Raw genomic sequence first — 27,282 nt, forward strand, 5'->3', positions numbered from 1 at the left:
TATACACTTGAACTGCATTGTTGGTTAAGGGCTTGTAAGTAAGCATTTCATGGGAAGGTCTACACTTGTCGTATTCGGCGCATGTGACAAATAATGTTTGATTTGATTTGTACTAACTGAGCTGGAACCAGTTGCCATGAAAGTCACTAGCAGAATTCATTGCTTACCATTATGTCAGAAAGAATGCGTTGACATGACATACTTGAATTTCAGACAACAATAGGATCAATGTAGATGGGTATTTATGCAGGAGGGTGACAGCAAGCCTGTAAACATGCTAATTTGCTTAGTTAACGATGAGATGAAGAGAAACATTGTCATTCAGAGCACTGATGGGGAACAGACTACAGAAAGACGTGACAAAGCAAATTGTGGTAGAATAATTGATTTAATTTACCAAAATGGCAACCCCAAACTATCCATCAAAAGAGGATGTGGGTAGAAATCGTATTATGCTGCAGCATTTGGAAAATAAGCTCTTTGGGAGATAGCTATTTCTTATTTTACCTCAAGACAATCTTAAGTTTCTTGTATCTGTCAATATTGTGGGTAGATTAGATTGTATACAAAGAAGTGCAGGCATTACCCTTATACAAAAATACCATGTAAAAGAGTCAGATAATAGGATTCTTTAACTTTAGTATCACGCTGACATTAATATGAAGCCCTTGTGGAGGGTTCTCACAATTATATGTTTTACACACAAATTGCTGAAAGCCTTGTGAAATATGAAATTATTATAAAAACACTGAAGCATATAATGTAATTACTTCCCCGAGTTTTTACAGAATGTCAATCAGCATCATATCTCTGCATCATTTAATGGGATATTGAAATATCCTCTTACAGCATGAGGCACTGGAGGCTGCTCTACTAATTAGTATGAATGACGAGCGCTAAGATGACTAATGCTGCTGAGGACAGGTTTTAATTGAGAATAATATAATGAAGTATCCTGTAGATTTGTCAGAGTTCTCGAGATGACTTTTCATTGGTCTACTTGGGGGTTATGAGAGGGGAAGCTAGTGTTATTTAGGTCCTGTATACAGTAATAACTGTATAATAACATAGTATTAACAGTTACAGTGGTTACTGTGTAACATGTTACTTATAAACAATATTTTGGTCATTGTTTAAAAGGGCAGGGGAAATCAATTTGTAGAGGTTGCAATTACAATCTTCTTAATGTACTGTATGTGTGACTCGAATAGGGGATGGCTTACTTTGAATGATTAAACTGTCTCTGAATATAAATACAATGCTGGCCACTTAGGAGGGAACTCAAGTCATGCATATTAATTAGGGTGCTAGTATGCACTGTATTTTGGGATGGGGTGGAGCTGAGTGGAATGGAGTTTCAGCACCTTAGTATAGAACATCATTCAGAGAAAATTGAATAGGTTTCTGGTAGACATCATCATTGAAAAGCTACACATTCTGGAGACAGATTAATCTCCCATTTCATGTCCATGTTAGAACATTTCAACAACAGACAATGAAAATAACTGTTTCAGTAACAAATGTCCCTAGAAACTGTCCTTTGAGGCGTTAATGGTATTACAAATGTTCAAATGCAAATGTAGGGGTCGCGGATATGATTCAGCATTGAAAGACATGTTACACAAACATGCCCTGTAACATTACCGCATAGGCCTATCACCTTAGAGGAAGGGGATGGTTCAGTTTGGCTTTAATCTTTAATCTTCTCATCATTACCGAGTAGTGTAATAGAGGCAATGGTCCCCAAGAGCATGGCATGACACGCAAACACAACACAGCACATCTAAATCTATCTCCTGCAGGATGAACGATGCTGGATGCAGATATACTCAGGCTAAATGGTACCCTATTCCCTATATTGTGCACTATTTTTGACCAGGGCCCATAGTGCTCTGGTCAAAAGAAGTGCACTATATCGAAGATGAGGTGCCATATGGGATGTCGTGTACCAGTCAGAACCAAGTCCTCCAGGTTGCATTTAAAACAGACAATCAGCTCAGGAGACATTCAGGTTGGACTGGAAATATACCAGCCGTATGATAGGCAATGAGATCATGTCAGACTGCATCACGACCAATCTGATTTAAAAAAACACACATTCCTTTTTTAGAACACTGTAGTTTTTTTTAGAACACCCAATTACTGGCAAAGGATATGATCTGATTGGTCAAATGACTGTAAATCATGTCACAGTATCTTCTTCTGTGGTGGAGGTATTCAAAAGGAGCTAGGGATTAGAAAGATGCTTAATGACTTAATGACTGTCCACAGCTCAGGAGGCGGTCTCTTTCTCTCTGTGGGGTTTGGGTCTGCACAATCCACCTTATGTTTACTCCTCAGTGGCTAGCTGCAGGCCACTATTTATCTCCTAGGAGTGTGTGTCAGGGAGGTGTATATGTGTGTGAACTGACTGAGTGATCACCAACAGTGCACTGTAATAGAAAACTGTCATTTATATGCTAATTTGGGGTATTATTAACAGTAAAATACAGTGAAATGTTTAACTGCAGCATTCTGTAAAGAATTACCATTTTCAAATGGTACTGTAATTCAATCCCACAGAATACAGTACCATACTGTATTATTGGAGCAGCAAAAACCTTTTGACCACTAGCGGGTGCATGGTATTGTTGTTTCTGGGTCCTTAACATATTTTTAGGCTATATTTGTTGCACCCATGAGTGAGAGTGCTGTACCAATTTAACTGATATGTCGTAGCAGTACCCCATCAATTTAAATTGTATAGGGGACAGATTGGAGTGGCAGCAAGTCTTAAACCTTTAATGTTTGAGCATTTTGCCATGTCCTTGGTTTGTTTTGCGTTGTTGTCGCTGCCAAGTGGAAGCTTTTGTTCAGGCCTCTAGAAGTGAAAGTAATATAGTAGGTAGGTGTCCTACAATATAAAATACACTAACCTACTTACCACTAGCTACCTGTAAATTACAGTAAAATTCACAGCATCCCCTTTACAGTGTGTCCAGTCACCTTATGCATGTCTTACAGAAGCACTGCTAGCTCATGGGCAGCCATTGTCCTCTTCCATGACAGACTCTCCTGAACATTTAGTGTTCTCTTTCTGTAAGTTAGCTCATTGTCCTGGTGTGGTCCTGGTATGATGCATTTTAGCCAAGCATGTCCATTCTATGTTACTCAGCATGTACATTGTGATCCTATAGGTCAACTGAATGTGCACTGAGTGTCAAAACATTAAGAACACCTGCTCTTTCCATGACCTAGACTGACCAGGTGAATCCAGGGTGAAAGCTATGATCCCTTATTGATGTCACTTGTTAAATCCACTTCAATCAGTGTAGGAGAAGGGGAGGAGACAGGTTCAAGAATATTTTTTAAGCCTTAAGAAAATGTAAACATGGGTGCCATTCAGAGGGTGACAAAAGATTTAAGTGCCTTTGAAACGGGTATGGTAGTAGGTGCTAGTTTGTATCAAGAACTGCAACGCTGTTGGTCCACCACCCATAGGACATCCAGACAACCTGAAACAACTGTGGGAAGCATTGGAGTCAGCATGGGCCAGCATCCCTGTGGAACGCTTTTGACACCTTGTAGAGTCCATATTATGAGGAAATCAGTCAATTTAAATAAATAAATTAGGCCCTAATCTTTAATCGATGAAATGCAATTGTGTTCGTTGTCCGTAGCTTATGCCTGCCCATACCATAACCCCAACCCCCACCATGGGGCACTCTGTTCACAACGTTGACATCAGCAAACCGCTTGCCCACACAACGCCATAAACGTGGTCTGCGGTTGTGAGGTTAGACATACTGCCAAATTCTCTATAACAACATTATGGTAGAGAAATGAACATTCAATTTTCTGAAAACAGCTCTGGTGGACATTCCTACAGTCAGCATGCCAACTGCACGCTCCCTCAAAACTTGAGACATCTGTGGCGTTTTGTGTGACAAACCTGCACATTTTAGAGTGGCCTTTATTGTCCCCAGCACAAGGGGCACCTATGTAATGATCATGCTGTTTAATCAGCTTCTTGATATGCCACATCTGTCAGGTGGATGGATTAGCTTGGCAAATGAGAAATGTTCACTAACAGGGATGTAAACAAATTTTGTGCACAAAATTTTAGAGAAATAAGTTTTTTGTGCTTACGGTAAATTTCTGGGATTTTTTTACATTTCAGCTCAGGAAACACGGGCCCAACACTTTACATGTTGTCAAAAATAAAGGAGGACCAAGGCATATAATTAATAAAATGCCTTTATTAGTATGGCATGTTCAATAGAAACAAAGTTTTTAAAAATCCGACGCGTTTCGGCTGCATGGCCTTCGTGTTGCATTTATATTTTTGTTCAGTATACTAAAGAAATCAAATGGATGAGCGCTATGGTGCACATGCACAAAACAACCATTGGTTGGATAGATAGAGGGTTAATTAACCAATGGCTTGACAGAACAAACACAAAGCACAGGAAGCTTCCAGGCTTCCCATGTCAAGGTGAGGTTGTAGCCTTGGAAATAGTGTTACAGTAGGTTGTGGATTTAATAGAATAGTATGGAGATAAAACATGTGTACATTGTCCTTGTGTACATGGTGCCCTTCAGTAAGGATAAAAGCTTCCGCAATGAAAGCTACATTTTGTTTTTCTGTACATGTACAGTATTATGTTATATGTTTTGATAAAATCATCTATTCTCGTCTTAGCAGATGTAGCTTGATAATACATGTTCTGCACATCACATTTGGTCAGGTGTTAGGGTTGCATATCTTATGTCCAACATATGTCAGTAATTCACATGTTCTCCACTTTCCTCGAATAGATTGACATTCTAACACGTATGCTGATGCAGCTGTATCCATCATGCACAATATGTTCTCTATGGGTGAATGAGATGGTAATCATAACAGATCTGGGTATGACATGTACCTGAGCTGTTTTTAATATGAGATGGGAAAGAGATGGGAAATAATGAGCATTTGATTTCACTAATGTAACACAGGATGAAAACAAGCACGAGAATTCAGTTACAAATATCCAACAGCAGTTATTTGTTCACGTTGCCGCACAATGGAATCCCATACTTAATATGAGCGGGATCATAAATAAAGATTATTAGGTTAATTAATTATTTTGCATTTATTACTCTTTTGTACCTCCACATAATTACACTACGCTGATTTAATTGAATTTGAACGAGAGCCAGCGGAAGATAATTTGTTTTCAGGTTACCAAATGGTACCAATGTTGCCTGAGAGAGCAGGGAGAGGGAGAAAATGACAAAGGGTTGCATCCCAATTGGCACACTATTCCCATCCCTGATCAAAAGTAGTGCACTATAACGGGAATAGGTTGCCATTTGGGACATATCCATGGTAGCAAGGCACTGACACCCAACCAACAATACGGAAATGAATTCAGCTCCGCAGCTGCATGGGCGAACAACATTAAACACAGAAATAAATAACAGCACCAACCCAAAGACCTGCCGGAGCCAGAGCTGTGCTTTATTCAAAACCAAAACATATCTAATAACCATGAGCTATTGAATTAGAAATGTAGTGTGGTGGGCGGTGGCACTCTTATCTGATAAATTATGTGGGAGATTGTGTGGGTTTTTATGTGTGTGTGTGTGTGTGTGTGTGTGTGTGTGTGTGTGTGTGTGTGTGTGTGTGTGTGTGTGTGTGTGTGTGTGTGTGTGTGTGTGTGTGTGTGTGTGTGTGTGTGTGTGTGTGTGAGTGAGTGAGTGATAGTGAAAGAGATGTGATTGAGTGTATATATGTGGGTGTATCTGTATGTGTACATGTATAATGCTATTTTACACGTTTTCAGTTTAATCATCCAGGAACATAACATAAAAACATCCACCTTGGGTCAACGTATCCATAAATGCAAAGTATATTTTCTTGGCGAAGTTACATGGATTTGTAAAATTTTATTAACAATCTCAAAGCAAGTGTTGGATCGTTGGACAGCACTCAAAATAATGACTTTCTTCTAGCATGGGCATACAATGATATACTGTATTTATTTGATTCAATAACACATGCTAAACACCTCCCACGTTCAGAATATATTATACAATGAAAACATACACCAAACCTTCACCCACTTGGGACCACAAAGGAACCTTAGATCTGAGATGTTCAATAACGCAAGCTCTCCATTTCTCTAACACGTATGGCAGTACTCCATGTTTAGGTATATGTGTAGGTATGTGTTTACATACAAGAAGAAGAATACTTTGTCCTCAGATGTTTATGTGTGTGTGAGTGAGTGAGTGAGTGAGTGAGTGAGTGAGTGAGTGAGTGAGTGAGTGAGTGAGTGAGTGAGTGTGTGTGTGTGTGTGAGGGACAGAAAGGTAATAGAAAGCCCTTTGTCCGGGGTCTCTTTGTGGTTGCTAATAAGTGATGCCCCTCATTTTCATCTCTCCACTGGTCAGTATGTATGCAGCAGGCCTACTATCCTGAAGAGATAGATGTGCAGGTAGGTGGTTGAAGTATCTAATAGGCCATGTCTCTACATGGGGCCGTATATGTTTGACTCGGCCTGACAAGAAATCAGGTTATCATTATATACATAAGAGGCCGAGCACACATAAAGTACATCTCCTCCAATCCCTGTAATGGGAGATTCTGACTGTTAGTTCAATCTTTTCAGAGGAGAAAATAAACAAGTAGGGCTACACATAATTGAGACATGATGATTATTGTAAATAGACTGTTTGTATTCATTCTACTGTCCCATGTGGTCATATTAGGGAGGGGGCCAACAAGCTGCTTCAGGCTATAGCGATCCCTAAGATTGGATTGGCTTTCAAAACTCATGTTTGTTTGTTTTGAAGAGATTTTCATTAACAAAAATGTGTGATTTAGTAAAGCACATAGAAACAATTATAGTACTAAGGTTCATGACCATCTTATTACCAGTTTATTACAAACATAAACAAATTGTTTGTATCCCGCTCAATTTGCAATTCAAGCAACTGCTGTAAAAACATGTGTATATTGCTGATTATTTTGATATAAAATCTGTCAATCAAAGTATCCCCAGAGACTGAAAGCAGTGTAAAATGTAACTATCCAGTGTTTTCATTGAGGCAAATGCTGGCTAAATGGGAGTGGCGTGCTGTGTTCGGGGAGTAGCCCGATTTGTTCACACATTGTTCATCAACAGAGCCAAAGACTGAACCAAGCATCTATCTAATGTTGTAAAGCAAATCTACTAATTCCACATTATTGGTTGACCGCACTAATTTATCAGATTTTGTCCCAAAACCCCACTCTCCACTGGTGGAACACTATAGCCGAATTCCAGGGAATACAATATCCTCATTGCTTTGTGCTACCTTCGCCAACTACTGTGCAAAACTTGAGGAAAAACAACTTCTGAAAGAAACGAAAGGGTGGGGGGGAAACGAGCCGGACTTCTTATTATACACCTATTACAACGTTAGCTCTGTTTTCAATTTTGTTTCGCAAGCTGAACAGGGGAAGGACGAATGTGCAGTCTGTCCCTGCCGGTCGCGTGGCTTCTTTGTGTACAGCAGCTGCCTCTAAATGCATGGGCAAACATCACGGCTTGGCGCAGATATCATAAACGTTGAGGACGAGCTTGGACATAGCTCAACCGTTATTTGGCTTTAAAAACTATGAACAGCTTCTTCAACGAGAAGAAGAGGAATAACAAAACGTCGTATTTTATCCCTTACCTCTTCTTATCCCGCTTTCTATTTCTTTGATTTACGGTCCCGATAAAGCTTGCGCGTCTCGCCGCCTTTCTCTCACTCTGTGCGCGTGGATTGTAAGGTAAAAAAAGGTAGGAACAAATTGAGCTCTGTTCACAGTACAGCTGCGCTGTTGCCTGATACATCATGGATGTACGGTTTTATCCGACTGCCGGAGGAAATCCTATTCCAGGAGACCCACAAAACCTGGATTTTCCCCACTGTTTGGGCTACTACAACTATAATAAGGTGAGCAATTGTGTTCTACATTGTTTTGCGTACTTCTATCTTGTTTCTGCACACTGTATTCAAACCCCATTCCTCCTGAGTCCAGACAGACTGATATAATGGCAAATGGTGTTGTACACGATTGGGAATGTTTTCTTTTATAAAATAGACAGAATAACACAATAAGACAAGAGGTCGTTTTACCAGTGCATTACAGACTTTTATCAATTAGGCAAGTTACCATCTTCCTTTGGTGCTGGAGTTCTGCATGTCATAATGTTTACACGTTGAAATGCTTTCTCATATAGCACATCTCTCAATTGGATGAAGTTTTGGTATCCTATCTCTTGTAGAGTAAGCTATTCATGCCAGGTGGCAGTGACACTGCTACTTTACAATGAGTGATCAACTTGATTACATGTGTGACAGAGCCTTTAAAAAGTGTCTTGATCCATAATCATTTAATCATTTAATGGGCAGTGTTTATAATTTATAATTCCATCATCATCAATCAACATGCAGTTCATATGTTTTAGATTCACTGAAGGCACATGATAAAGTGATGTCACTACCTATAGAGCTGGACATATGAGGCCAATTCATCAACTGTGAAAGGCATTAATTATCCTTGAAGTGAGCAGGTTGTTTATGTTGATATCTGATGTCTGATTCAACTGCTGTTGTTTCAGATCGGGATCCCTTCTTTTGCTCACAGATAATATGTCCCTTTTTCCTGATGTGTTGCAGTGTTTTCAATAAAATGTCATACTGTCCCTAGTAGGGTTATCCTATGTGAGATATCCTTACACAAACAGTCCCAGACAGACAGGTGGTTTGGTACACAACCAGCAGCAGATATTTGGTATTTTTGTATCACAAGCACAAAGGAGTATTTGTTTTGAAAAGGATAATGGCTCTATTTGACAACATCTTCAGGATGTGGAAGCATGGTAAGCTGCCAAAAGAGAGAGACAGTCCATATCAAATGAGTTTCCAGACTTTTCCCCAGAACATCCTCTAAAACTGTTCTGAGAACCAATAGAAAACATACTATAATCCTGTTCTGAGAACATTCTGAGACCAGAGCAGTGTTTGCGTCTGCTTGGCCAAATAGCCCAGGCTTGTTAAAGCTCCCAAGTGCAACCACATTTGTTTGACTGTTCTATAATAGATAAAGTGTGGTCTTGTGTCTGCTTGAAAACTCCCCGGGGCCAAAGTTTGAGAAAGGAAATAGTCTTTCTGTCAGGAATAGGGCAAAATGCAATTGTAGTCTGAGAGAGAGAGGAAATGAAGCGCTCCCTCTGCTACATGTCTCATCACAAACCACATATCACATGCCAATTCAGAAGCCTCTGCATACTGAGTGGAAGGGAGATTTGCATGTGTTTGCATAATGCAAGACACATCATCCCCAAACTGATTCGACCAAACTCATTGAGAGGAAACATTAGTCATCCAGATGATGTGTCAGGTTTTCAAGTTGTATAGACTCAAATTAACTTGGGTTGATAACAGAGTTATTTATTATAGCTTTCATGTCAAGTTCCCACTCCAAGAAGCTGTGACAGTGCCTTGGTCAATGTCAATGGGTACTCAATGTCATGTATAAACAGTAACACCCTCAAAATGTTGTCTGAGGAAATCATTCAGATTTAATCACAATGGGGCCCAGAGGCACTTTCAAACATCACAGATTCTTTTAAATCTACAGAATCATCCTAATGAGTGGCACAAACTTAATTAGGTACTACAGTCATCATGATTCATGACTAATGAATCCAGCCGTGATTTGGCAATGAGATGAAGGGAATATGTTAATATCATGTACTTTACAAGGGAACATGAGCTGCTAGTAATCTAGTAGAATTGAACCTCGGACCCTTGATGATAAATGTCATTAAGAGCTGATTTAAAGCACACTTTATATAGGCTACATATTATTATATACCTTTTTAATATTTAATGGTGTGGATTGTGTTCAGGTGTATGACAGGGCAGTCTCAGCAGGGTGCCTTTGGTAAAGTGCTTTGATTTAACTGGGACACAAGGTAACTATGCTTAGGGGTATATACCCACAGGGACTCTTTTTAGCCACTGATTGGTTGGTAGTTGGTACTTCAGAAATTGTGTGCAGTCTTACATTACATTCAATTTATCTGGGATAATGACTTGGTTTTTACTGGCTCTTTGGTTTATACTGAGTACATGTGGTCTTAGTCAGTGAAATTTACAAGAAGCCCGGCTTCACTTCTGAAACCTTATGAATACACACCTAGATAATTTTTGGTCATCATAGTATATTTTCTCTCCTTTTCTGTCGCAAAAGTTGAATCTTTTATATGCCCCCCTTGGTTTAAATGTGGAACAGTTTGTGGTCTACATAACTGGGCAAGCTCTTCAGGTTGGACACTACTAAAGGCTTTGAGCTTTTTTGGTATTTTCTCAACTGTACTGGTTTACATTTAGCATGTCTAAATGATTTGGCCGTTTGATTGACTGAAATGCCTTTGTTCATGAGCGTGCCCCCCCCTCCCCTGTTACTGGCACATTTATAGTCCTGTGTTATACTCCCCTGAAGTTTAATAATGTTTTAGATGTAATATACATTTCATTAGCTGCACTGGTAGAGGTAATTAGTTGGTTGTTACCAGATGTAACTGAGGAATGGGTTGCACCTGCAGCACTGCCACTACTACAGAGCTTTAGTTTGTGAAACTATTACTAATACTGCCAGTAAGTGATTATAAATTGTGGATGGCTATGTTCAGATCCAAAGATTATGTAATATGCATTAGCATTGTGTTAACTGTGATTGATAGAATATCTCCGCTGTCTGTAGCCATAATTTTGTGTTGGTTTAAAAAGTGTCATTACGGAACAGTGAATGATTGTCTTCCAAGAATCCTTTCAATGACAACCGCTGTAAACAGGAAGTGTGTTTCACTGAGCAGGGTTGATAGTAACAGCTGATTGGCTCTGATGACAAATAGCCTCTGTGACTGTACCAAGTGGATATGTTTCCTCTTATCCAAGGAAATGCTTATCAATGGATTATATTTCAACTTTGAGTTGTATCAACCACTCGTCTGTCATACGTAATAGACTACATACACTGTAAGAACAACAAATGGGAAGTTATTCAAAGCATAACACATAAGGATGGAAGGCAGCAGCTGCAGCCGGCATACTCTAGGACTTTATTGAGCCTTTAAATGAGTCATGTAGGTGAAACAAAAGCCTGATTTGAGGATGGGTTGGATCCTATTGTCCCTTGCATATGTATAGGAAACAAAGCAGAAAGGACATAAATGGACTCAGAGATGCTACATTACAGTCCCTTCACACCAGAAAACCCTTGGGGCAATATCTCCCCATTGTCCCCTACAGCCAGATTGGCCTAGCCTCCCGTGGTCTTTGTTGTCCCGTCTGTGGAGTGGTAGTGAAGGGTTAAGATGCTCTTCAAACACACAGTGGGACGTGTGCATCTTGTCAGTGTACACAGCTGGTGTCATTTCACCACACACACATTGCAAACATATCCAAACACTACTAGGACTCTAAATCGCTGGTACCCCGAGAAGCTGCTTACTTTGCCCTTTTCTAAAGTTGATGGATGTAACCAAAGTTATGTGTTTAAAGGTTTAAATATTGAGGAAGTGAAAAGCTGATGTGTTTCCTGGGCATTTTAATTGCAGCTTGTCAGAAGCCTAGTTCAACAGATTTATTAAAGACCCAGTTTTCCATTTGAGATTGGGGAAATGTATTTTTAGCTCGCTCACTTGAAGTACAGTACTTGGAACCCCTGAGCTAATGGATGCTCTGTCCGAAATTGAGTTACTCTGCAGATTCAGACAATTTCCCCAATTCATCTGGTTCTATCTACATTAATTAAACTGACGTGTGTATGTGATTAACTATGTAGTGTTTACGTTTTTGTCCTAACTCTGAACTTCTATCAGCCCAGTAAAGCTCCCTGAATGGAAGACCCTAATAGTTGTTGCTATGGAAGCTGTGTCCGGACTGTGAGTCATATACTGTATATTAGAGGTGGCCTTGTGGTGGAACATTAGTAGATCATACTCTCTGTTTTCTATGGCTGTGCCGTAGATGATCTAAGCTATTACACGCATCATTCCTTGCAATGTGCGCACACACACACACACACACACACACACACACACACACACACACACACACACACACACACACACACACACACACACACACACACACACACACACACACACGACTAGGGAGTACTCCTGTTTGTGTTTGTATCTCTCTGCGGTGTGCACTTTGGAATTTTACATTGACGTAAATCAACACTTAAGAGGCCTCGTCTATATGTCCATTGAACCTATGTGCAACATTGGGACCGATTGACTGTCTTTACAAGGTGGATTTGGAGAGAGAGGCTGTGGTTGGTGTTGAATATGTAAATCTCATGCTGACACAGTCCATTACCCTGATCAGCTCTCATGAAGACCATCTTTAATCCAACCACCACCCAGTGCTCATGAATCCATTCCATCTCCTCTTCTCACATCACCATCATCAGCCAGCAGGCTGCATGTAGATAGAGTTCACACAGTATTGCTACATTTGAATATCCACACTAGCATACTACTTAGAATGAAACGATGTAATGGGCATGAATGGCAAGCGGTACCGATGCACCAAGTCTGGAACCACCAAGCCATAAGAATGCTAAATAGTTAGTTAAATAGTTAACCAATAGCTACCCGGACTATTTGCATTGACCCTTCGTGCACCAACTCTTCTGACTCATCACATACACTGCTGCTACTGTTTATTATCTAACCTGTTGCTTCGTCCCTTTATAGCTACCGATATGTACATATCTACCTCAATTACCTCGTACCCCTGCACATCGACTCAGTACTGGTACTTCCTGTATATAGCCATGTTATTACCTCGTACCCCTGCACATCGACTCAGTACTGGTACTTCCTGTATATAGCCATTTTATTACCTCGTACCCCTGCACATCGAATCAGTACTGGTACTTCCTGTATACAGCCATGTAATTACCTCGTACCCCTGCACATCGACTCAGTACTGGTACTTCCTGTATATAGCCATGTTATTACCTCGTACCCCTGCACATCGCCTCAGTACTGGTACTTCCTGTATATAGCCATGTTATTACCTCGTACCCCTGCACATTGCCTCAGTACTGGTACTTCCTGTATATAGCCATGTTATTACCTCGTACCCCTGCACATCTACTCAGTACTGGTACTTCCTGTATATAGCCATGTTATTACCTCGTACCCCTGCACATCAACTCCGTACTGGTACTTCCTGTATATAGCCAAGTTACTCATTGTGTATCTACTTTTCTATTATCTCTCTATTTTCTTTCTCTCTGCATTGTTGAGAAGGGCCCATAAGTAAGCATTTCACTTGTTGTTTACCAAGCATGTGTCAAATAAAATGTGATTTGATTTTGGAATGTCCACACTAGCCTACTACGTAGAACACATGCCCGATACATTGCTTCCTTTTAAGTAGTATGCTAGTATGGACATGGGAACAGAGAGACTGTCTCAGAAGGTTCTGTTTTCTCTCTGGACAATCCAACAGCCGTGTCACTGTTACAGCTCCACAGCACTCAGATATAATAGACGGGCAGTAGCTCAGAGCTGAGGTGTCATGCTCGGTGTAGGGTTACGGTCATGTATCATGACACACCTGCAAGTGAATGAGAGAGAAAGGCCTCATTTAACCAGTATTGCTTAAACTGTCAAAGTTCTGAATCATTTAACAAAGGTGTTGTACCCTGGAAACTTGAGCTGTAGCATGTCCTCTGCCTAAGGGTCCTAGATGGACTTTCTTTAGGCTTCAAAACCACAACCAAGCATTTGCCTGGCTACTCATCAACATCGCTCTGGCCAACTGATGTTTCTTCTCCATGTTGAGTCTGGATTTGCCTCTATCACCAACGATTTCTAGAATGTGAACACATTCTGTCCGTTCTGATTGGTCCCAGAAACCGATGGATTGGTCCAGAGCCGGCCTACATGATGACATCATTAACTTTGGTACTCTGATTGGTTAGACTGTTAGAGAAGATCCAATCGCTGATTAATTTGTTCTGTACAACGCCCCTCATTTTGAAGTCACACAAACTACAGTTTCAGACTGAATGTATGGAGCGATTGATAGAGCAGAGGAATTCAATTCAGGGTGAGTCGTTAGGCAAGCATAACATGTCTCTTTATATCACACCAGGGTCTACTAACTCACCATGAGTGTAACGGCGTTCCTCTCTCTCTTCATAAGAAGAGGTGGAGTAGTGATCGAGCCAAGGCGCAGCGGGTTGTGAATACATTATTAAATATAAGACAAACGAAACAAACTATACTTTAATAACTAACAAAATAACAAAACGATGTAGACAGACCTGAACAAACGAACTTACAAATACACGAAGCACGCTGACACAGGAACAGACTACATAAACGCACGAACAAACCGAAACATTCCCGTATGGTGTAACATCGACACAGACACAGGAGACACTCACCCCCAAACAAACAGTGAGAACACCCTACCTAAATATGACTCTTAATTAGAGGAGAACGCAAAACACCTGCCTCTAATTAAGAGCCATACCAGGCAACCAAAACCAACATAGAAACAGATAACATAGACTGCCCACCCAAAACACATGCCCTGACCTAAACACATACAAAAACAACATAAAAAAGGTCAGGACCGTTACAATGAGACCTACTTTTTTCACCAGGATCAACCATTTCAATCTGTCTTTGTCTCGCTACATCTCTGACAGCATCAACCTCACTGACTTATTAAAGATAGAATCTGTTCACCCCAGCGCCATTGTTATTGTTTTTGTTTTGTCGACTAAACGGAGGTGAGCAGCGTCCAAATGGAAATGAGCAGCGTGGTACAACAAATTGCACTACATCAGTGGAGACTGCTGAGGGGAGGACGGCTCATAACCATGTGGAAACCATGTGTTTGATGTATTTGATATCATTCCAGTGATTCCGCTCCAGCCATTACCACGAGCCCATCCTCCCCAATTAAGGTGTCACCAAACTCCTGTGCAGTACATATTCTGCTGTTCTATCGAAGCGTGCAGTGATGTTCGAGGCAAAACAACTGTGTTTGTTGTTTGCTGTAACTTCTTTGGTGTTATAATATCCCAAACGGACATGACAGCTTCACCATTAAGGATTCCATCTTTAAAGAGAGAGAATAAATGATTATGTGCCACAGAAACTTTTACTGTGAATTAAGCAGTGGGACAAGTCAATCAGTTCTGTCTGGGTGATTCAATAAATTGTGTCCTATAAATGATTAGCATTGCAGTTAAGACACTTACATTTATATTTTTAAAGCCCTGTTGCAGTGAGGCAGCCATCACATTTTTCACATATCTACTTTCTAATGCCTCGTAATGGGCTGACGGAGGACTGTATCAAAACATTTAACTGATCTCCTCTGGATTTAACCTTTAATCCAACACAGATTTAATTTGTAGATAGATTAGAAATTTGACGTTTTACAAAATCAAATATGCATGACCCCCTTCACTCAACACGTGAATAGGAGGTCCTGTCAAGAAAACGAGACATAAAAGATAAATTGTTTGAATTTCTGCCTGTGCTATTTTTCAGACCATCCCTTACTGTTCAGAATGGAAGTATTTTCCGTCTCATCAAGGTATTGCTGACTGTTATTATTACATTAATTTGCAGGGCAGTGCATTGTTGTGCGTAAGTGTGAAATGTCACCTCATTAGTGAGCTATGTGCTGTAGGGACTGAGAGAGAGATATTATGTACAAGGCAAAGGAGATTTATGTGCCTCCAAAATGCCACCTCATTCCCTTTGCACTACTTTTGACCAGGGCCCTGGTAAAACAATGTGCACTATATAGGGAATAGGATGCAATATCAGACGCAGCCATACTGTGGTGATTAGTCCAGCTATCCTTTGTTCAGCTGCCCGTAGCGCCACCACGACCATGCAACATTCCCATAATGCTCAGTGTGTGTCACCACCAGGTCGTCCTTTAAGGAGAAGACAATGGCAGCAGGTGGGCAAATATCCATCAGACCTGCTGAACAAAGAGCAAAGAAAATTTAGTAATACAACAGCTATTTGAATGTTTAAATGGGAGACTGAAATGAACCACAGTAACAACGTATTGTTTTTCGATAGATGATTTAATGTAACTTGGACCTTTGCCTTGGTTACTGTAATACAGTAGTAAACAAATCATCTGTGTCACGTTTAGAACACATTGACTTTAACGGCTATGTTTATCTTCATTTCCAAACTGTTTTCTTACATTTTCCCAACTAGTGCAGAGGTCCCCAAGCCAATAGCTGGAGTCAGTGTTATGGAAATAGGGGAGCCATGTTGGCCTCAGAAGGTCATTGATCGTAGATCGCCGCTCCCCCAACGTTATATATGTGGTAACAGGGTAAATGTTAAAATCTCACTCTGCTAATCCAATTTTACTGCAGCGTTAATACTGTAGTATTTAAAGTCATCTTCACCTAATAAATAAACTTTAATAGTCTCCTCAAAAGCTAATATAAATTGGAAAAGCGCCATCACACTCTGCCAGATTTTAATTGGATCTTTTATAGACGTGCATTAGAATGATAAGAATATTCTATTGCAGAAAAGTCCTTTGTTTTTCCTGGAAATGTAATTTGCCATAATTTATGTTAGAATTAAATGGTAGCAGAGATCTACAGTACATAGGCACTGTGCTGACATGGTCTTGTCTGTCTCTCTTCTCTGTGTAGGCCTAGCTCTGAGAGTTTTGAAAGAGCTGTTCTTGGGAGAAAGTTTCTGTTTCTTGTTGTTTATTTATGGGTTTAAATTGTTGATTGTGTCCATTGTTCTTTAACTGGATAGTAGTGCCTATTTATATATTGATCATTTATCCTCTCTGTCAGAAAGCATTCATCTCATATATGGATACTTAGTATTAATTTATTTGTGTACAAGTACACAATTCTAGTTGCAAATCCTGCCTGTAGTATGTAGCTCCAAGGACACAAGTTTCCAAAGCAATCAGTTCACAGTGATGCCTAGAATGTTTTTCTGAATAAAAGTGCTTGACTGTACAACCCAAAACTATTCATCATTATGCCAACATATGAAATAAGACACATGGTGAGTGAGCCCCAATATCAAAACAGAGAAAGAGAAAAAGCGAGAGAGATAAACAGATATTTTACTAAAACATCAAACTCTCTCTAACATATTCAATAACCATTAAGTTGTTGTCAGATTGTATCAGCCTATGGGGTGCACCATTACTCTCAATAAAATAACACATCTGGCAACCACACAAATCCCTCTCACATATCCACTCTGAACCCATCTTTTGAGACGTAACATACTCCCCAAGTAGCATTTCCCTATCTGTTCTCAATGTACCACACATTTACTGTAAATCGCTATTTAGTTGGAGTGCAGATTTATATGAGTTGACTTTTATATATTGGAGAAAAGGTGAAGACATGTAGTGTTTTGTAGAAAGCACAAGCCTATGGATGCATTTTTTTTATCCACCAAGAAACATATGGCTTCTCTCATGCTCTGGCTCGGCTCTAATATTTATTTCATACGCATATTAAAACTGGAAAGTGATCTCTTTGTAGATGGTTTCCAAAAATAGTACAGTGATTGCTTCATTGCTGATTTTTATTGGCCTCAGAAGTACTGTCTTAAACAAAAAGCGTGCCTCCCCTTTCCCCTGCCGTAATTCAATGTTGCATTTAGGATGTACCAATAAAGGCCCAATAAGGGGACCCTTTGCTGCTGGCCTCCATCTGGATCTCTGAAAGCAGTATTGATGTGGAGGGAGAAGATTCTGAAAAGTCATCCGCTAGTTGGTTAAGTTCTCTTTTGTTTCTTGGCAACCATTCTTGTGGGGTTTAGAGGTCGCTGGTTACAACCTCTGATGACAGCATACCACTACTGGCTTGCTTCTGAAGCTAAGCAGGGTTGGTCCTGGTCAGTCCCTGGATGGGAGACCAGATGCTGCTGGAAGTGGTGTTGGAGGGCCAGTAGGAGGCACTCTTTCCTCTGGTCTAAAAAAATATCCCAATGCCCCAGGGCAGTGATTGGGGACACTGCCCTGTGTAGGGTGCCGTCTTTCGGATGGGACGTTAAATGGGTGTCCTGACTCTCTGAGGTCATTAAAGATCCCATGGCACTTATCGTAAAAGTAGGGGTGTTAACCCCGGTGTCCTGGCTAATTTCCCAATCTGGCCCTCAAACCATCATGGTCACCTAATAATCCCCAGTTTACAATTGGCTCATTCATTCCCCTCCTCTCCCCTGTAACTATTCCCCAGGTCGTTGCTGCAAATGAGAACGTGTTCTCAGTCAACTTACCTGGTAAAATAACGGTAAATAAATAAATAAATACATTTGCAAACTGATGAGTTGATGAGAGGGTTCTACCATGTATTTGTCTTATGAAGACTCCCCTAGTACATTTGGGAAAGGAGCTGATATTTTATGCTTTTTGTGGGAGCTCATCTCTTCAACATTGCAGTGGGATGGGACCCAGTGAACACTTCCTCACAGGTGGCTATGGTGTGTGATGCCAGTGGTAGGAACCAGGCCAAGGAGAAAGAATTGAGGAGTCTTTTAGTTTCCTCCTGAGACTACATGCTATTGAAAAGTCTTTCATACTCCATTCCTTTCTAGGAAAACGATCTAGTTTTTCTGACAATGGGCAATAACCCTGAACCTTCCTCTCTCCTCTTCGGAAGCTTTTACTTACGTGTGTTTTTCCGGACACATGCAGATCCTGGAAAAGGAGCTTGCTCTCTTATTATTCGCTCTCTCTTTCTATAATGAGACACAAGTACGTTTTTCCTTCCTACCCGCTGATAAATGAGAAGTAGAAGCAGAATGATTACATTGTATCAGAGACATTACAGGCAGTTGATTAAAGCGTTAGTTGGGGAGTTTGCCAAGGTTAACAAACCATAATGAAACACTGTGAAAATAATGATACGCTGCATGGTTTTATGAAGGCTTGTGGCTGCTCAGCAGAGCTGCATTGACCTTCAGCAGTTACACAAGCTAATCGTGGTGAACCTTTCGCACTCCTGTAGTTTCCAGCAGACTGAATTAGCTTGTAATATGCGTCTTCTAGGAGAGCAGCCTAGACATTACAGAGTTTTGGCTTTGGGATTGGGATTGTTCTAGTGAAATTGAGATTACGGGCTATTCTAAGATAGCTCTGTTAGGTAGTATCATAAGTTGTTTGTCTGATGTACAGTGGCTTGCGAAAGTATTCACTCCCCTTGGCATTTTTCCTATTCTGTTGTCTTACTACTTGGAATTAAAATAGATTTTCGGGGGGTTTGTTTCATTTGATTTACACAACATGCCTACCACTTTGAAGATGCAAAATATTTTTTATTGTGAAACAAATAAGAAAACTGGAGCGTGCATAACTGTCTCTATCATCTTGGCACATCTAGCCACTGGGATTTATGCCCATTCGTCAAGGCAAAACTGCTCCAGCTCCTTCAAGTTGGATGGGTTCCGCTGGTGTACAGCAATCTTCAAGTCACACCACAGATTGTCAATTGGATTGAGGTCTGGGCTTTGACTAGGCCATTCCAAGACATTTTAATGTTTCCCCTTAAACCACTCGAGTGTTGCTTTAGCAGTATGCTTGAGGTCATTGTCCTGCTGGAAGGTGAACCTCAGTCCCAGTCTCAAATCTCTGGAAGATTGAAACAGGTTTTCCTCAAGAATTTCCCTGTATTTAGCGCCCTCCATCATTCCTTCAATTCTGACCAGTTTCCCAGTCCCTGCCAATGAAAAACAGCCCCACAGCATGACCACCATGCTTCACTGTGGGGATTGGGTTCTCGGGGTGATGAGAGGTGTTGGGTTTGCGCCAGACATAGTGTTTTCCTTGATGGCCAAAAAGCTCAATTTTAGTCTCATCTGACCAGAGTACCTTCTTCCATATGTTTTGGGAGGTCTCCCACAATCCTTTTGGTGAACACCAAACATGTTTGCTTATTTTTTTTCTTGAAGCAGTGGCTTTTTTTCTGGTCACTCTTCCGTAAATCCCAACTCGGTGGAGTGTACGCCTTAAAGTGGTCCTATGGACAGAAACTCCAATCTCCACTGTGGAGTTTTGCAGCTCCTTCAGGGTTATCTTTGGTCTCTTTGTTGCCTCTCTGATTAATGCCCTCCTTGCCTGGTCCGTGAGTTTTGGTGGGCGGCCCTCTCTTGGCAGGTTTGTTGTGGTGCCATATTCTTTCCATTTTTGAATAATGGATTTAATGGTGCTCCGTGGGATATTCAAAGTTTCTGATATTTTTTTATAACCCAGCTCTGATCTCTACTTCACCCCAACTTTGTCCCTGACTTGTTTGGAGAGCTACTTGGTCTTAATGGTGACGCTTGCTTGGTGGTGCCCTTTGCTTAGATTGCACAAAGGTGGACTTTATTTAACTAATTATGTGACTTCTGAAGGTAATTGGTTGCACCAGATCTTATTTAGGGGCTTCATAGCAAAGGGGTGAATACATATGCACCCACCACTTTTCCGTTTTGTATTATTTTTAAAAAAAAATTCACTTCACCAATTTGGACTATTTTGTGTATATCCATTACATGAAATCCAAATAAAAATCAATTTAAATGACAGGTTGTAATGCAACAAAATAGGAAAATCACCAAAGGGGATGAATACTTTTGCAAGGCACTGTGCACCAATACTTAGGTGTTTAACCTTGATACACCACACTTCCTTTTACATGGGTGTGGCTGGCTTGAATGACAACAGTCATTTAAAGGAATCAAGTATTTCTTTGTTGTGGTTTGTTTTCAGTGAAGTCTATTAGAGTGCCATTGATTCTCCTGGAGAGAGCCAGAGATTGGTCAATGTCCAATGTCAGATCCTTTGTGTATGTTGAAAGCAGTTGTCTGATGTTACAAAGGTCTCAACTTGTGATGTTGTTGAAACAGCAGCATATCTGTATGCTTTGGACAGTAGCTTGGATCATGTTCCTACTGCTTTATCCAGACCATTTGCTACTCAACAGGCCATAGTGCTAGCGGCCTAGCACCATTAGCTTTGATCACTGACTAATAAAGCGTTCTACTATCTAGGGATCCTGTTGCCACAAAACATTGAGGATGTCAGGTGATGTCATATTTTGATTGGCCTGTAAGTGTAAGACGTTCGTTCCTATTTGCTAATGACAACATTAGCCTGTTGCTGACATCATAGATTACACCTACTTCTCCTCCACAAACTATCCTACAGATGCTAATAAGATATTTAAGCAATACTTAGCCTATATAGCGATGAGCTATTGCTTAAAAAGATAATACATTTTCTCGGCCCAGATCTGTGAAATCACAGAAAAACGGCATTGTTTACTGAAGCATGTTCCAAGTGATGCTTCATTCATGTTTACCAACATCTGTGAGTAGTGAGTATTGTAATAAACTGTGGCTAAAATGGAATTAAGATGGTCGTTAATGAGGCGATATGCTGAAGTTAGACGGAGGAGCGTGAGTTACGTCTATCTTTCTATAATTACCTCAGTGATTGTCAACTGCTTTGACTCCTATCAGACATAAACTTGAAGCACATTCATCTGTGTAATTGTGCTCGCCATTATTACTGCAATTACTGTAAGTTATTACTCATATTGTTCTCTGTTGGACTGGTAGTTTGCTAGTTGACTCTAGGGTTGGGCAGTATCCAGGTTTTCATACCTTCATACCATTTCTGTAACCTCCCCAAAACATTTTTTTTTTTTTTTTTTTTACACACTAAACAGTTTAGGCAACAGGGATCTTCATCCAGGGGGGAATTGAATGTCTCTGCTGTAACCAAGAAGCTTGATCTTGACATCTAGTGACTAACCAAATGCATAGCTGGAGCCCTGAGCTGGATATCATTTATTTGACACATCTTAGATTTCTTATAGTTATACTGAATTTATAGTTATAAGCAGAGGTGTAGCATGCACCCCCACAGCCACCACGAGGCAGGGGTGCCCCCACCTTTCAACTTCACAATAACAGCACTTACAGTTGACCGGGGAAGCTCTAGCAGGGCAGAAACCTGAAGACATTACTTTTTGGAAAGTTGGCATCCTATTATAGTGCCACGTTGACAGTCACTGAGCTCTTCAGTAATCCCATTCTACTGCCAATGGTTGTCAATGGCGATTACATGGATGTGTGCTCGATTTTATACACCTGTCAGCGACATGGGGTGGCTGAAATAGCCGAACCCACTAATTTGAAGGGGTGTCCACATAGTTTTGTATACATACACTGCCTTCGGAAAGTATTCAGAATTTTTCCACATTTTGTTACGTTACAGCCTTATTCTAAAATTGATTACATTTGAAAAAATCCTCAGCAATCTACACACAATACTCCATAATGACAAAGCGAAAACAGATTTTCATTTTTTTTAATGCAGATTCATAAAATATATAAAACAGAAAAACATTATTTACATAAGTATTCAATCCCTTTGCTATGAGACTCAAAATTGAGCTCAGGTGCATCCTGTTTCCATTGATCATCCTTGAGATGTTTCTACAACTTGATTGGAGTCCACCTGTGGGAAATTGAATTGATTGGACATTATTTGTAAAGGCACACAGCTGTCTATTTTAGGTCCCACAGTTGACAGTGCACGTCAGAGCAAAAACCAAGCCATGAGGTTGAAGGAATTGTCCGTGGGCACAGATCTGTTGTGTCGAGGCACAGATCTGGGGAAGGGTACCAAAACATTTCTGCAGCATTGAAGGTCCCCAAGAACACAGTGGCCTCCATCATTCGTAAATGGGAGAAGTTTGGAACCACTAAGACTCCTTCTAGAGCTGGCCACCTGGCCAAACTGAGCAATCAGGGGAGAAGGGCATTGGTCAGGGAGCTTACCAAGAACCTGATGGTCACTCTGACAGAGCTCTAGAGTTCCTCTGTGGAGATGGGAGAACCTTCCAGAAGGAAAACCATCTCTGCAGCACTCCACCAATCAGCCCTTTATGGTAGAATGGCCAGATGGAAGCCACTCCTCAGTAAAAGGCACATGACAGCCCGCTTGGAGTTTGCCAAAAGGCACCTAAAGACTCTCAGACCATAAGAAACAAAATTCTGTGGTCTGATGAAACCAAGATTGAAATGTTTGACCTGAATGCCAAGCGTCAGGTCTGTTTTTCAGCAGAAGGGACTGGGATACCAGTCAGGATCGAGGCAAAGATGAACGGAGCAAAGTACAGAGAGATACTTAATGAAATCCTGCTCCAGAGTGCTCAGGACCTCAGACTGGGGGGTAGGTTTACCTTCCAACAGGACAACAACTCTAAGCACACAGCCAAGACAATGCAAGAGTGGCTTCGGGACAAGTCTCTGAATGTACTTGAGTGGCAAATCCAGAGCCCGGACTTGAACGCGATCAAACATCTCTGGAGGCCTGAAAATAGCTGTGCAGCAACGCTCCCCATCCAACCTGACAGAGCTTGAGAGGATCTGCAGAGAAGAATGGGAGAAACTCCCCAAATACAGATGTGCCAAGCTTGTAGTGTCATACCCAAGAATACTTATGTAAATGTGATGTTTAAAAAATGTCTAAAAACCTGTTTTTGCTTTGTCATTATGGGGTATTGTGTGTAGATTGATGAGGGGAAAAAATCTATTTAATACATTTTAGAATAAGGCTGTAAGAAAATGTTGGAAAAGTCAGGGGGGGGGGCTGTGGGCACCCCTGCCTCGTGGGGGCTGCGGAGGTAGTAAAGTATAACTATATGAAATCTAAGATGTGTCAAATAAATTATATCCAGCTCAGGCCTCCAGCTATGCATTTGGTTTGCTAGCTAATGTATAACTTGCTTTAGTTTTTTTTTTTTATAATACCGTCTGTATTTCAAAATACCCCAGTATATGGTGTAAACAGTATATCGCCCAAACCCAGTGGACTCCCTCAAAGAATTAAAGCATCTTTCCAATTATTTACAGATTGGACAGGCTCAAAGAATTCAAGCATATTTGCATTTTGTCTTTCCAGTTTATATATTATTTTGCCTGAGGATAGTACATTCAGCAGATGGACTAATGATTACTTACACAGCTTCCAGGGGCTGCAGGTAGCCTAGTGGTTAGAGCGTTTGGCCAGTAACTGAAAGGTTACTGGATCAAATGCCCAAGCTGACAAGGTTGAAGTCTGTCATTCTGCCCCTGAACAAGGCAGTTGACCCACTGTTCCCCAGTCGGCTGTTGTTGTTAATAAGAATTTGTTCTTAACTGAATTGTCTAGTTAAAGGTTCAACAAAAAAAATGCAGGATGCGTAATATTTTCATGACATTAACACATTTTCCACCAGTGTCCACCACATACCAGGCCTGTTTATTCACTTCCAGGATCTCTTTCATTTTATGAACTAGCCTAATGTGCAGGGGGTTTCAGATCACGTTAGCGGATCAAAGCACAAATTCCCTTTCTATGTTTTTCTCCAGCATGTCTAACTACAAACAAGCTCTCATATTTTCAGGTTGCAGTTTTATTTTGTTTACTCAAAACAGATGAAGAGGTCCGTGACACACCAGCATGAGAGTGAGCTGTGCTAATATCTCTCCAGGCTAAATGTCTGATAGACGTCTGATAGAGCCATGATATTGAGGCTAAATCACGAGTGTGTGCACTCACATTAGCAGGCTACAGTTGGACAGCCACAAGGTTGAGTACTAATTTGTGTTTTTAAAAGCCAATCAGTTCCGCACGATGGCTGCTTACTGCCGTCCAAAAGTGTAATTTTATTTAATCTGGGTATCAAAGTTTATCCAGCAATGGAGTGTCATTGCAAATACAGGCAGATTGTTTTTGGTTTAATTGTGAGAAGGCGGAGACTGGGAAACGATAGGACAGAAAGAGAGAGCCTTATGTTCAGACTGGCTGTTGTGGTGTATTGTGGGTATTGACATTTTCAGAGAGAATATATTTTTAACAGGAGCTAATTAACAAATAAGAGTAAATGCTCCATCCGCATATTCATCACCAGACAGGGTCATCTCTCTCACAACACAACAGGCAGGCCTTAAGCAGGAAAAACAAAGTAGTACATAAATCAAACAGGTTTTCTTTGGCAAGGCGGAACCCCCTGGGACCTACCTTGGTGCTTCATTAGACTCCAGAAGGATCATGTTTTAAGTGGAGGTGAACGAGTTCTGAATAACAATGACAAATCATGCCTCAGAGCATTGGGTGTTTAGGGAACATAAAAGCAACATATCCCTTTTCCTAAAAGTGAATAAAATATTATTTGAGAGAAAGGATATTCACTGCACTATATCATATACGTACAGTAGGGATATAGACTATAGTTAACGTAACGGCTACTATTGCTGTTTCTGGCAGAGTTTCCCAAATTGAGGTTGAGCATTTTCCATTCATAATTAACCATATGGGATTACAATGAATATATACTCTTTATTAGACTTCAGTGTGATGGCTTCACGTTTTAGTAATTTAAATTGTTGTCCTTTTTGCATCTCGTCATATTTGACCACAAAATTCTATTAACTTAACTCACCCCACATACAGTACTTATGTGAGGAAACACTCATGATAATATATGATCAGTATCACGTTTCTCTTTTCTCTTTTAATTATAAAAACATGATGTTTCTCTGCAGAAAGTGATACTAACATAACTGAGAGAATATGTAAAGCTTGTAAGATAAAATACTCCAGAGTTTGTTACACGGGCTGTCAAACCACTGTGTGCTGACATAGAGGCTTTTAGAGCCCAGTCAGGCCTCTGGCTATTGTTGTTCCTGATCTTTGAATTCCTGGATCTGACAACTCTACACTGACCGGCCTAACCAGCACTGATGTCTGATGGTCTGTGGGCTAGAGAGAGCCAACAACAAATCTGAGGGGAACAAATCATCATATAAAAATGATATGGATTAAGGATATGGATTCAGATGATGCTAGTGAGAAAAAGTCACTGAACTATAATATATCACAATTTGCGATGTGCGGCTGCCTGTTTAGAGAGGCTTTTACAAATGAGTAATACATTAAATAGAAAACCTTGTGTAGCTGAGTTATAATACGAAAGCCATTTCCAGAGTATAAATCTGCTCAAATACAGACAGACAGGAGAGATATGCTGGAGCAACATTCCCATGGCTATTCAGTCACACTGAATATCCACACATGGCAGATTTGAATAAAGAGATCGGGATTATTATTGCTTCCCAGTGGGATGGTAGCCTCGTTTTCCAATCCAGGCCTTTATTTTGATTTTGGGGCCAGCATGATAGCAGTAATGCTCCCGATTTAATACAAACTGTGAAATACAAGGAGCTAACAGTCAATACTGTTGGAGAGCTGATTTGGTCGATCTCTTCAGTTTACATGAATGAAGAGATGAATTATCTCTGTGTCCATTGAATCTGCCCCTCTCTCTCCAGGTAAATTGGCTGATGACAGGCAGGGTGATAGCTTGTATCCTCTCTCTCTCTCCAAAAGAAAGTGGCATTTTCTCTCCACCTGTCCAGCACAACTGTTTAAAAGCCTCTCACTCTCTGTGTCTTTAAAGAAGGACTTCTGTGAAGGATAGTGAGTAGGACAGTGTAGAGTAGATGAGATGTGGGCTGCTACAGTATGAAGGAGCTGCAGCTGCTCCCAGTAGACCCTATACTTACAGAGATGTGGAGAAACAGTTCAAACACAAGCTTAATGAAGACGAATGGAGAGGCATGTTGGTACACACACACACACACACACACACACACACACACACACACACACACACACACACACACACACACACACATACACACACACATACACACACACACACACACACACACACACACACACACACACACACACACACACACACACACACACAGTGGGGAAAGTGCTTGAGTTCGTTGTAGAACGTATGGTGGAACCCGACCTTAACTGAACTGTCTCATTTATTTTGGTGCAGAAACTCACAGCGTGGTTCCCATTTACTCCTAGCATAGAGGTCAAGGCTCAAATACAGCATATGTCACTGTCTGACCCCTTTATCATCTTCCTGGACTGTTAGAAATTGGATAAAACTGCTCTGAGGGAGCTGTGGTCAAAGGAGGAAGTCAATGGCTTATTTTGCTATAGACACTTAGCAGACCTTCCTGCCTCAGAGGTGGAGTAGTGTACAAAATCAAATGTGCAGTGTTATTTTTAAGCGTGGAAAAACGGATACTTTTTCCCGTAGTTGTATAATACAAACTGTACACTACTTAATCTCTGTAGTCAACTTAATTAATACCC

The 27,282-nt window shown here is 40.7% G+C and overlaps 1 protein-coding gene across 1 annotated transcript in view; it reads left to right on the top strand.

The window, feature by feature from the left end:
- The first annotated feature begins 7,141 nt into the window (after positions 1-7,141).
- LOC129834651 (TOX high mobility group box family member 3-like) overlaps positions 7,142-27,282 on the top strand; it is a 65,558-nt gene continuing 45,417 nt past the window's right edge. The window contains exon 1 of the mRNA XM_055899845.1: positions 7,142-7,950. Coding sequence (XP_055755820.1) covers positions 7,849-7,950 — 102 coding nt within the window. The 5' untranslated portion in view covers positions 7,142-7,848. The remainder of the gene's footprint in view (positions 7,951-27,282) is intronic.

Source organism: Salvelinus fontinalis, chromosome 35 (assembly GCF_029448725.1).
Source record: "Salvelinus fontinalis isolate EN_2023a chromosome 35, ASM2944872v1, whole genome shotgun sequence".
In the NCBI taxonomy this organism is placed as follows: domain Eukaryota; kingdom Metazoa; phylum Chordata; class Actinopteri; order Salmoniformes; family Salmonidae; genus Salvelinus; species Salvelinus fontinalis.